Source organism: Parambassis ranga, chromosome 21 (genome assembly GCF_900634625.1).
Source record: "Parambassis ranga chromosome 21, fParRan2.1, whole genome shotgun sequence".
NCBI classification, from domain to species: Eukaryota; Metazoa; Chordata; class Actinopteri; family Ambassidae; genus Parambassis; species Parambassis ranga.
Genome location: NC_041041.1, coordinates 2,204,207 through 2,216,668, shown reverse-complemented (window position 1 = coordinate 2,216,668; position 12,462 = coordinate 2,204,207). Strand labels below are relative to the sequence as shown.

Sequence of the window (12,462 nt, the reverse complement as noted above, 5' to 3'; positions counted from 1 at the left end):
CGGAGGAGATGAGGCTGGAGAGAGAGGGAGAGAGAGAGAGAGAGGGGGAGAGAGGGAGAGAGAGGGAGAGAGAGGGGGAGAGGGAGGGAGAGAGGAGAGAGAGAGAGGGAGAGAGAGGGAGAGAGAGAGAGAGGGAGAGAGGGGGAGGGAGAGAGAGAGAGAGGGGGGGAGAGAGGGAGAGCAGAGAAAGAACGGACAGACCTCAGCTCATTGAGAGGATGGTGGACAGCAGTGATTTTATGTTCTGTGTTATTTAAATGTTACTTATTAAATTAAAGGATGATATTAAATCGTTCTTGTCTCTGTGTTCTTAAACTCTTCTAACCTTGTTACATTATGTGTTTCATCACCTATTTATAATTTAAGTAAACTTTTGAACAACTTCTCAGTGACCACAGTAAATCATTTATTGTGTGTGTGTTGTGTTATGTACAATATTTACAAAGACACAGTTTGAACATTTCTAACTATTTACCAGTGGGCATTATGAAAATGTACAGTTTATTATTTATAAAAGATCAGCAGAAAATACTATTCACAAAGAACATATATATAAATGTTTGGCTGAGCAGGAGTCCTTGGTGCTGCTGGACTGGACGATGCCACGGTGAAGACCTTGGAGTCCTCTGGCTGTGAGTGGGACATCATCTGGGGGAGGGGGGTGCCTGTCTCCTCTGTCCACCACATCGTCCATCAGGGTTTGCAGAGCTGACGATCGGCGGCTGCCATGTTACTAAAGATGTTTTTAAAAAGGGCAAAAATAAAAATAATAACTTCCACAGAGCGGCTTCCAACGCAGCTTAAAATATGAAAAGCTATAAAATATGTATCCTCACCCTCCAAAGGTGATGATGGTCAGTACACCTCCTCCAGGACAGACAGCTGGTCCTGCCAGGGAGCCCCACTCTCCTCCACCCAGCAGTAATTCTCTGGTGCAGTGACAGACCTGATGCTTAATGACACATTAAAGCAGTGCTTTCAGGGTTATTTGCAGGGTTCTTACACATTTAGCTATTTATTTAAAGTATTAAAATTACAAACAGACCCTGTATCAAGTCTTACAATTGAATCAAATATAAATTACATTTAATCATATTTGTCTATCTACTGGTTATATATCTAGCGTTTGCTCAGTAACTGGTATATTAATTATGATCAATAATATGGTTAAACAGCAGCTTACCGTCACCTCCCCACTGCGCTCTCCCAGCCTGAAGAAAATGAGCCGTCACAGGTTTTGCTGCCGCTGGAGCCGCCTCTCCTCTTCCTCCAACAACAAATAAATATATTAAAACATTCCAAATGTCTAAATCCACACTGTTGTCCCGCTTGTTGTGTAGTCCGTGTTGTGTCGCTGTCGCTGCTTTTGTTTTTCCCGGGGCAAAATTTATGACGTCGCGCCACAATCAGGAAGTGCTTTGAAGGCCAGACCGTCCCATTTACCAACGGTGGAGGATCCTCCGGAGGATCCTCAGGAGGACGCGGCCTCCTGAGACCGCGTAGGCTGCGTCCTCCGAAGGATGCAGACCCTGAAATGAGACACAGCCGTTAATTTCTGCTGTGAAGTCGGCCATTTTAACATGGGAGTCTATGGGAAATTACTCGCTTTTGGAGCCAGCCCCCAGCTGTTGCAGCGTGAATTACAAGTTTTGACACTTCCGCATGGGCTTCCACTTTGAGCCCCGAAGGTTGCCGCTTGGTTTACAAGCAACAGTCACAATGTCTACTGGTTCAGAGGGTGTTTGTGAGTTACTTCCTTCAGCATCAGGTGCATATAAAGGTCATGGATCACTGTGGAGTCCAGCTGATCATCACCTGCTTTACTCTGAGGGCAGATTGACATGACACCTTTAAAAATGTATATGGCTGACGGATCTCCTCACACTGAGCTCACCGATGGAGTTCCTTTGAGCTCCGGGGCTCCTAACACCACCAGTCACATGTCCTCTGAACCCTGACTGACGTGCGTCCCTCTGTTGTGGAGTTTAAAATTTCTGACTCAGATGTAATCAGAATGATGACGCCTGAGCTCGGCCTTACTGTTGAGACGTGCTAATGAAACAGACTTTGATCTAAAATAACTCAGGAAGCAACATCCCGTCTGTTACCTGGAGCTCGGGCGGTCTTGATGTGCTGAGGTTCTTGTTAGAGGGCTGCCAGGAACAAACATTACAAACAGAAACAGGAGGAAGGAAACAACAGCAGCAGAAGTCATTTTTCTCTCATTACCAGCAGATCGCGGCTCCGTTTGTCTCACAGCCTCCTGCTTTGTTCCCAGTTATTGTCACTCACACTGACAAAAAAACCTGACAAACCATTCAGTGTGTTCCCATCCTGCTGAAGACACAGTGCTGATGAGGCTTTATCAGCAGTCATTGATGTTTACTGTATTATAATATTCTGTATATTGTTCTTGACACTTTAATTAGCCTCACAATTCAAGACCAAGACCACAGACGGTGAATGTTCTGCTCTGTTGATGTCTCTCTATTATAGTTTTATATTCAACAGTCAGAACAAACGTGGTCTTGATTGTGACTTTTCTATCAAAAACATGAGGAGGAGACACACGGGGAGATGTGTCCAAATGGTTGGTTCCCTCCTCGTTATGCCCAGTGACACAGAGGAGCTACAAACATTAGCGTTGCAGCTAACAGGAGGGTCCTCTCATTTGGTCACTAATTAAGAAGCAGAGCATGAAAGTGGACAAACATTCATCACTACAGTCAGTGTCAGTACAAACATGGCCTCCTTTGTATTACATTTACCTTGACCAATCACTGTCAAAGCCATCACTGCTGGTTAGCGAAGGCTAGCTACTGCCAAGACATCCACACCCTCTGTGACATAATGTTTCCACTACAACAAGATGTTTCTATATATGTTGGAAAATATATACATTTGCACATTTGCCGCCAGTGTTAGTATAATTACAAGTTTGGATTAAACATTAAAAACCAAACATCAGAGTCAGTTTAGCTACGCTACAGATAGCTAGCTACCTACGCTACAGATAGCTACCTACGCTACAGATAGCTACAGATAGCTACCTACGCTACAGATAGCTACCTACGCTACAGATAGCTACCTACGCTACAGATAGCTACCTACGCTACAGATAGCTACAGATAGCTACCTACGCTACAGATAGCTACCTACGCTACAGATAGCTACCTACGCTACAGATAGCTACCTACGCTACAGATAGCTACCTACGCTACAGATAGCTACCTACGCTACAGATAGCTACCTACGCTACAGATAGCTACCTACGCTACAGATAGCTACCTACGCTACAGATAGCTACCTACGCTACAGATAGCTACCTACGCTACAGATAGCTACCTACGCTACAGATAGCTACCTACGCTACAGATAGCTACCTACGCTACAGATAGCTACCTACGCTACAGATAGCTACCTACAGCTACCTACGCTACAGATAGCTACCTACAGCTACCTACGCTACAGATAGCTACCTACGCTACAGATAGCTACCTACGCTACAGATAGCTACCTACGCTACAGATAGCTACCTACGCTACAGATTGCTACAGATAGCTACCTATGCTACAGATAGCTACCTATGCTACAGATAGCTACCTATGCTACAGATAGCTACCTATGCTACAGATAGCTACAGATTGCTACCTATGCTACAAGCTATGCTAGCTAGCTAAACTTGCTACCTGACAAATTTAATCATTGGCAAATTACAGTGCGTGAATGCATCCAAAATATTTAAACAAAATGTTAAATTGTCAAGTTTGTCACATCATGTGAAATCAACACCATGAGCTGAGTGTGAACTAGCAGCTAACGGCTCTGTAAAAGAGGTTTGAACCTCTTTTGGATGGAAACATTTAAACACTGGACCCAAGAGCCATTTCAGACCTTTATTGTGTAGAAAAGTTAACAAAGGATGTTTGGATGATTTTCTGTTTGCAAACACAAAGTCAACACACTGCCATGCACATCCCACAACCAGCTACAATGCACAACAGGAAACAATCTGCTTACATAAACATGCATCCAACAAAGAGGAATGCTGCATTTGTTTGTTTAAAGAAACACATGAATACACTTAAGAGAACAGCAGGTGACAGAGTAACTTACTGGTGTGGCAGCATGGCTGAGAGCAAAGGGGATCTGTGGAGAACACAAGGCCTCATCACTCCTGTAGCTCCTCCCCCTGCACAGGTGAGCATCCCCGCCCCCTTCCTGTCTCACACACCTGGTATTTTCCCATAGAGAATGAATTAGCTTAGCCAGCTAGCTGTAGGTTAGCCACCCTGTAGGAATCTGGAAGCTTTTACTTTGTAATGTTAGCATTGTTAGCTAGCAGGTGGAGTAGGAAGGAATCAGAGTGGGTCAGATGCTACATGTGGGTTATATTAGCCGACATGCTAGCTTTTGGATTTCCTGTTCAGTGTATTTATTATGTTGTTGGGTCTGACAGAGGCCTTGTTAGCAGGGCTTCAGCCCATGTTTGTCCTTCTTTTAGTGGAAGGTTGATGATGTTGGACTCCTCCTGGAACTGCCCCTCAGACCTGAAGAGGTTCTTCAGAAGCCTCAGGTTCTGACTCAGAATCTTCACTCTCATTATTTCTGGATCTTTTTCTTAACTTGTTCGTTTCAGATTAAGTTGCCAAGCCTGGTTTTTACCAAGGCGTTGCTTTGTCATAGTCGGACCATATTTATAGACTCTGGGGGTGGCTGCACGCGCTCCATCGTCTTCGTCTCCATCAACTATTAATGCACATTGAACAGCTTGGTCCAAATGACAAACATTTCAGTGTGTTTTCACACGGCTCAGGTGTTACTGATCACATTAATAATGGTGGCCTGGACGGTGAGCCGGCCTGCAGGAGCTCAGCCATCTTTGTCTAAATTCAGACCACAACATGTGGACATTCAGTCCAACTTCTGAGAGCCAGAAAACCAGATGATCCTCCCTCTGCATCCCCCCGGACCCCCCACAGAGGGCTATGCCGCTATAAACCCAGCATATAATCTCACCCTTGGCTTTGAATGTAAGCTTTTTAATCCAGGACTGGCCTGGGAAATGATTCTGCTCTCCTGCAGCACTGAGGTGCAGCGATCCAGGCTCCATTCAGCGGCGGCCCCTGGCAGAGGACACCCTTGTGTTTGTGTGCAGCTGGACCCTTTCATTGTTTACACTTGAAATGATAATGACATCATGTGTGCACAGCTGCACTATTTGCATCCTCGCAGCTGAATTCGTGTGACAGAATGGATAAAATGGAAAGGTGGAGCCGGAGCCTGCTGCCGTGTTTACATGTCAGGTGTGCAGATATTTATTTTTTTCCTGTAACGGCCGTGAAATAAAGAGCAGGAGTTCACAGCAGCTGCCACATCTGTGACGACGTGGTGACGGTTCTTGAGTGGGGGGGGGGGGCACCTCCCACACCTCCCTCTGATTTTAAAAGGGTGATTCTGTGAAGAGGAGACATGATGAGCAGCAGAGGGCTGAGAAGAGCAAGAGTAGAAGATCTTTATTCAGTCGGAACAAGTACAAATACAAATCTACCAACACCACACGTACAATCATGTCAGTGATGGAACTGATATCAGATCATACAAAACTGGGCCAAACAAGTGATGGAGCGAGCCTAGAAGTTACACTGACACTGAATACTAATGTTCCTGGATGCCAGCACTGAGTCAGAGCTGACTGGGACACTGATGCAGCTCTGTGATGGGATGCTGCTGGATGAAGTGATGCTCTGAGCATCCACAGCCCCCCCACTCCTCCAAAGACCCACCCAGCACAACACAGTGCAACAATCTGTACACACATTCCAGTCCAGGCTGTGAGATATTTACATCAGCACGGCGCGCTGTGCCGGTTATTCCCGGCAGAACACGTATTCGGTGTAGCTGGTCCAGATTTTGTCCTCGTTTGGGTCGTTGCTGGTGTAGGCGCAGGTGCCCGTGGAGCTGCAGGCCACCATGTGGAAGCCCACCTCTGTCAGCTTGTCAAACGCCTGCTCCAGAAAATTATACTTGAGATAGTAGCGGGACGTGTATCTCTCCGGAGGTCTGTCCGGGTCCCTGCTCTCGTTCAGCGTGTCCCCAAACACCTCCTTGGCCAGAGACGTCTTCCCGCACACCGTGATGCGCGCCACTCTCCTGAACTTCGCGTCGGTCTGGATGTCTCTGCCAATAGTGTACGAGCCGCGGTATCCTATCGTAATATAGCCCGACTTTCTGGAGTCCAGGGACGGGGAGCGCATGGCCCCGCTGACGGACATGGTGCGTAAAGTCTCCATGGCGCCGGAGGAGCCCTGCTGCGCGCCGTCCTCCGTGTCGCTCTGGCTGATCTCCTCGCTGATTGAGTTGTCCTTACTCACCCGCGGGCTGAGGCGCTTTGCGAGGTCCCGCAGCTGGAAAAAGTCCGCCTCCCTCTGCAGCCGACTTCTCTCAGGGAAGTAGTCCGGCAGGACCAGGTTCAGGTCTCGCAGGTAGTCGAGGATGTAGCGGAACAAGAAGCCGTCCCTGTCCAGGAAGAAGCGCCCTTTGCTGTCCCTCGCCAGCTCCTTGGGTGACTTCTTGCTGAACATGGTCCACAGCAGCGAGTCCGGCACGGCCACCAGAGTTTTGTGCCTGGTGACATAAACCTGTCCGCCCACGTTCAGCTCGATGATCTCTGAAAACAGGGCCCCGGAGGAGTCCCCGCCGCAGCCGGGCGCCCCGCGCTCCGTGTCGGCCAGTGCCATCTCTCTCTCTCTCTCTCTCTCTCTCCCCCTCTCTGAGTCTGAGCCCTCTGACGCGGGATCAGTGGAAACACTGAGGGAACTCTGCGGCGGCTCGTTTTATGAAGCCTGGCTGGTGTGTGTGCGCGTGCGCGTGCGCCTGGAAGAGGGGGCTTGACTAGTGAATAAACATTTAACTGTTGGATGACTGCGCTGTCAAGAGTGCCAGTGCAGCTCCCGCTATTTACACACACACACTCTCTCTCTCCATATATTTACATGCCTGTGTGTGTGTGTGTGTGTGTGTTAAAGCAAACCACCCGCAGCTGTGAGTTATTTGCTTCTCTCTGACCTGCCTGTCATGAATATCTAAGTAGCTGATTTAGTATTAATTATTGATTATGTTAATTAATCAAACAGCCTGAAATGATGGTTATAGTCAGACTCAACAGAAACACACAAGCTGCAGGAGTTATTGCTTTAAGACATGTCTGGAAAATATGGAAAGAGTGACACCCATTGTAACGAGGATGGAAACGCAGCCAGCACACACACACACACACAGATGTTTTTCACCATTTATCGTATCATAGAATCAATTTAAAGATCCTGAAAGTGAAGTTTGGTTTTCCTGGATTTATGTTCTCTGGATGGATGGAAAATGAAGTTTTAACGCCAAAATATACGTATTGATCCTTTTTTTTTTGGTTCTTTTTTGTTTTTTTCTTTAGTGTTTGTGTGATTACTCTTGTTGCCAGAAGGGGGCGACAAACATCCATCACTGTACCTTTAAGTTAATAATCAGTGTCATTTCTTTATGTTGGAATTAAGACGCCCACAAACTGAGCCAGTCTTTGTTTAACCCTTTGTATGTGAATCAGAAATGCTTTCTGAATTCATCAGATAACACGTGATAAAGAGACAGGAGTTGTCTCTTGTATTAAAAACACAACATACAAAGAATTTGCTTACTTAAACAACTACAGAGTGTTTGGTGTTGTGAGCAGTTGGAGGTCACATCCTGTGTCATGTGACTGTGAGCGTTTGTCATTTCCCTGTTCAAACTTCCCATTAGCATGGAGTTTTTGTCCTCCCTCATCCTTTAATGTCCACACTCTGTCATTTAAAACATCCAGATTTCACAACAAGACCAGTAACGATGAGGAGACGCCGTGCAGTCATTGTGAAAGTTCCCACTTCTCATCACGGTGGATTTTTAGCCACTTTGGAAATTTGCTTGACTCGCCCTCAGACTATAAAAGCCCGGGGTACTTCACTGATCTGTCACTCCAAGAGAGAACAACAACAATGCTGCGCAAGGTACGGCTGCTGTGTGCGACTGCTGGTTAATGAAGGGTTTCAGTGTTTCTGGTGTTTCTGGAGGAGATGCTACAGATCCTTCAGGAGCAGGTCTGGTCTGGACTGACTGACTGACCCCGTTTCACCTCTGCAGGGTATTACAGAGAGCTTTGGAGCTGCCATCCATGCACTGAACACCACGCAGCTGACAGATGGTGTGATTACCAGGAGCAAACGGATGATGCTGGACACCCTGGGCGTGGGGCTGCTGGGAACCAGGACAGCTGTCTTCAACAAGGCTCTCAAGTACAGCCAGGTACAGTGAACTGGGCCGCAGGTGCATGAAAACACAAACATACCCTCATTCCTGTGTCTTTACTGAACTGTGTCCACGGCTGCTGTGTTGATTTGTGTCAGTTTGTTCTTCTGTAATTTATCAGATGTTCACATCTGAGGAGAGGAGCAGCGTCTGGGGGAAAGCAGACGTCGCTCTCCCTCCTCACTACGCTGCATTCGTCAATGGAATCGCAGTAAGTTAGTTTGAAGTTAAGCCTCGCAGCGTGCAGAGGAAGCACCTCTGTTCAACAGCCGTCTCACTCTGTGATGCCAGGTTCATTCCATGGACTTTGACGACACGTGGCACCCCGCGACTCATCCGTCAGGAGCTGTGCTGCCCGCACTGCTGGCCCTGGTGGAGACGCTGCCCCGCCCGCCCTCCGGCCTGGATCTGCTGCTGGCCTTCAACGTCGGCATTGAGGTGCAGGGCAGACTGATGAGGTTCTCCACGGAGGCCTACAACATCCCCGAGAGGTGAGTCTGCACCCATCTGAGCACTGCTGTAGTTTAAAGGGCCAGTTCACCCAAACTACAAAACAAAAAGTGCAACAGCTGCCTCTAGTGGTGAAAAAACCACAGAGCTGTGGTGGGTTAGTGTTCTGCTGTGTTCCTCTCTGCTGGTTTGATGGTTCTTTGGGTTTCACATCCTCTTCTTTGTGTGTTTCTGTCTGTGTTGGAAGAGTGAGAACTGTCATGATGATTATAAAGTCGAGTGTCATTACTCATGGAGCATCAAGGCTAATGTATTTAATAAACAAACAAATCCAGGAATAAATAAAAAGTTTCTCAAACCTCCTCCATCGCTCCTGAAGATGGATCCAGATCCTCATGTCTCTGTGGTCTCCGTCCTCTCAGGTTCCATCCTCCCAGCGTGGTTGGTGTGATGGGCAGCGCTGCGGCCTCAGCCAAGCTCCTGGGTCTGTCCCCGGCTCAGTGCTGCCACGCTCTGGCCATCGCCGCCTCCTCTGCTGGGGCTCCGCTGGCGAACGCTGCCACTCAGACCAAACCTCTCCACATAGGGAACGCTGCTCGGACAGGCCTGGAGGCGGCCCAGCTGGCTTTGGCGGGACTGGAGGGGAATCCGGCCATACTGGACATGCACTCGGGGTTTGGGGTTTACTACAAGGACTACAGTCCCGCAGCGATGGCAGACTCTGCTTCTGGTGGCTTCAGATGGATCCTGGAGGATCAGGATGTGGCGTTCAAGCGCATCCCGGCTCACCTGGGGATGCACTGGGTCGTGGATGCAGCTCTGGCAGCTCGTGTGAAGCTTCAAAACACAGACGGGCCCTTTGACCCGAGCCTGATCCGCAGCGTCACGCTCCGAGTTCCCCTATCCAAATACGTCAACTGCCCCCTACCTGCCACAGAGCACCAGGCCAGACACTCATTCCAGTTCAACGCCTGCTCCGCTCTGCTGGACAACAAAGTGACCGTGGACTCCTTCCACCATGCTCAAATCAGCCGACCCGCTCTGAGGGAGCTCCTGAGCAAAGTGAAGGTGGAGACGCCCGAGGAGAACCAGCCCAGCTTTGACAAGATGTACTGTGAGGTGGAGATAGAAACGCACCAGGGGCAGAGGCACGCAGCCAGGTGTGACACCTTCTACGGCCACTGGAGGAAGCCGCTGAGTCAGGAGGACCTGGTGGAGAAGTTCAGTGTGAACGCGTCCTCGGTGCTGTGCACAGAGGGGGTGGGGGGTGTCCTGTATGCGATAGGGGACATTGAGAGGGTGAGAGAGAGCTCAGTGCTGAGTTCATATCTGAGGATGACGAACAGAGCAGTTCTACAGCACGGAGAGACTCTGAGCTCACACAGAATCTGACTATATTATAATCATAACGAAACACCATGTAAATATGTTCTCAGAGTTATTAGAGTCTAAAATAAACAAAGCTGACTCTCACTTTTCATTTTATTGTATTTTCTTTGTACAATCTGCTGTTGATTCTGTGAGATCTGATCATGAGTTACATTAAACCTGCTACACACACATGAATATGAGCACGCTGAGTATCTGGAAGTGCTTTTCTACTCCGGGTGTCCACCTCACATCAGCTCAGCCCTCCCAAATCCCTTCCCCCCCCTGGGTTCGGAGGTTCAAGCGAGCTTCAGGACGCCCTGTACCATCGATCCAATCCCGTCAAAGATCTCGTGGATCGGCGCGTCGCACATGAAGGCACAGGTGGTGACCAGCTTGTTCTTCTCGTCCACGTGGCTCTCGCCGACGCTCTTGCTCACGTGTTTGCAGCCCAGCTGGTTGATGGCCGCCGCGGTGTCAGTGGTGTCTGGATACCTGAGAGAAAACAACCCCTGTGACTAACAGATTCATGTCGGTAGTGAAGCGTGGCGGTGGCAGTATCATGGACTCAATAACAGGAGGTGCTGAAACACTGGACTCACTTATCGTCCTTTTCAACGCCGACAGTGACCTCACAGCCTGGAAACACTTTGGCTGCCAGGACAGGTGAAATGCAGCAGAGGCCGATGGCTTTGCCTTCACTGTGGAACGCCTGCAGAGCGGCCTTGACCTCCTCATTCACGGAGCAGTCCTTCCCCTGCACTGCCCACGTACACAGATTCTTAGCTGCTCCGAAACCACCTGCAAAACATCCAAAAACAAGGCGGAGGGGGAGATTTTGGAGACTTCCCTGCTGCAGACGGCAGTGTCGGCCTCGCCACGCTATCGTGTAACGACACAGACCGCCATGAACAAACCTGGGAATATAACAGCGTCGTGCTCTTTGGCACTGAGTTTGGACAGGTCCTGGATGTTTCCACGGGCCAGCCTCGCGCTCTCCACCAACACGTTTCTCTTCTCCTCAGATGGAGCTCCTTTCAGGTGATCCACCACGTGCATCTGCTCAATGTTGGGGGCAAACATGCTCACCTACAGGTGATAAAAAGGGGGCAGGAGCACAAAATATCAACGACTATAAACCTGCTGAGCTCATACACCAATAACATAAATGGTTCCTTAAATGCAACATCTCATCCACACAGATGTTAAATCTGGATCAGAACAACATGAAAACAGATCCTCAGTCACTGAGGATGGTCGTGCATCAACCAACATCTCATGTTAAACTAAAGGGACTAAACCATTCAGACATTATTATCTGTAACTCCCTCTTTTGAACTTTAAAGTCGTTTTTCTAAAATTTTCCATGCAAAAGCTCTCAAGCTCAAGGAAAGAACTATTAGTTATTGACTGTTGGATGGATACATTTTCAAAATATTCAATAAATTAAAAATATTTTTACATAAAATCTTAATATAAAAGAAAGGAAAGCCCTCAAATAGAAGAAGAAGAGTTTTTGTGTAGCATTAAATGCAGCTTGGAGGCACATGGTCACATGACATTAAGGATATTTCGTACCTCTATTTTATAAAATAAATGATTAAGGTGCATGCAAAAGGTGTGCTGCTAAAGTCTGGATTGTTTGATCATCACTGTCTGAAAGTGACCTTGTATTGTTAATCAGTGTGTCATGCCATCGGTGATTGATTACATTGCCCTTAATGAGACGCTGCTGGAGTCAATATAATATTAACCTGAAACCCGGAACTGCGGTGAAACTTTCACCTGTCAGTCAGTTAGCATGTAGCTGCACGGAAAGCTAACGAAAACAAAGTGAGACACTTTCCACGCACACGCACACACGCACGGCTTGAAGCTTATCCTCTTACTGTTGCGCCTCCTCTGCTCAGATGAACCAAAACTGCGGAGGCCTCGTGGATCTCGCTGCCATCGTAAACCCCGCAGCCCGCCAGCACCACGGCCACGCGCTTCCCCATCTGCGTGGAATAATAACTCGTCGTCACGGCCTGGAAGCTCCTCGGTGTCAGCAGGCTGCGTCCACAGTGGTGCAGCAGGGTGAGCATGGCGGACTGTCAGCGCAGAGGACACCCCCACTGTTCGGCTTCTCTTCTTCTGCGCTCTGAATTCCTGTGTGTGCTCAGACTTGTCGGCGCGTCAGCGCCACCTGGTGTATAGCCCTGAGCACTGCCTGAAAGTCCCGCACAGGCTTTATATGGATTAGTCTATTTTAGTTTTTCACCAGAGCGTCATTGTATTATTTCATCTTTTGATCCAATTTGCAATAAAAAA

General features: G+C 48.2%; 3 protein-coding genes across 3 annotated transcripts; 1 reads left to right on the top strand and 2 right to left on the bottom strand.

Annotated features, from left to right (window-relative positions):
* Nucleotides 1–5,501: 5,501 nt before the first annotated feature.
* kctd12.1 (potassium channel tetramerisation domain containing 12.1) lies at nucleotides 5,502–6,797 on the bottom strand. The gene has a single exon (XM_028394103.1). It carries the CDS (start codon nucleotides 6,738–6,740, stop codon nucleotides 5,871–5,873), a length of 870 nt encoding a protein of 289 aa, XP_028249904.1. The 5' UTR covers nucleotides 6,741–6,797; the 3' UTR covers nucleotides 5,502–5,870.
* Nucleotides 6,798–7,963: 1,166 nt separating this feature from the next.
* acod1 (aconitate decarboxylase 1) lies at nucleotides 7,964–10,355 on the top strand. The gene is made up of 5 exons (XM_028394102.1): nucleotides 7,964–8,036; nucleotides 8,170–8,331; nucleotides 8,456–8,545; nucleotides 8,626–8,825; nucleotides 9,207–10,355. Exons 1-5 carry the CDS (start codon nucleotides 8,025–8,027, stop codon nucleotides 10,174–10,176), a joined length of 1,434 nt encoding a protein of 477 aa, XP_028249903.1. The 5' UTR covers nucleotides 7,964–8,024; the 3' UTR covers nucleotides 10,177–10,355.
* Nucleotides 10,253–12,279, bottom strand: LOC114426596 (glutamine amidotransferase-like class 1 domain-containing protein 3A, mitochondrial). Its single transcript, XM_028394104.1, has 4 exons — nucleotides 12,042–12,279; nucleotides 11,070–11,241; nucleotides 10,755–10,953; nucleotides 10,253–10,647 (listed from the first exon to the last, which is right to left on the bottom strand). The coding sequence occupies exons 1-4, from the start codon at nucleotides 12,234–12,236 to the stop codon at nucleotides 10,452–10,454; spliced, it is 762 nt and encodes a 253-aa protein (XP_028249905.1). The 5' UTR covers nucleotides 12,237–12,279; the 3' UTR covers nucleotides 10,253–10,451.
* Nucleotides 12,280–12,462: the final 183 nt, after the last annotated feature.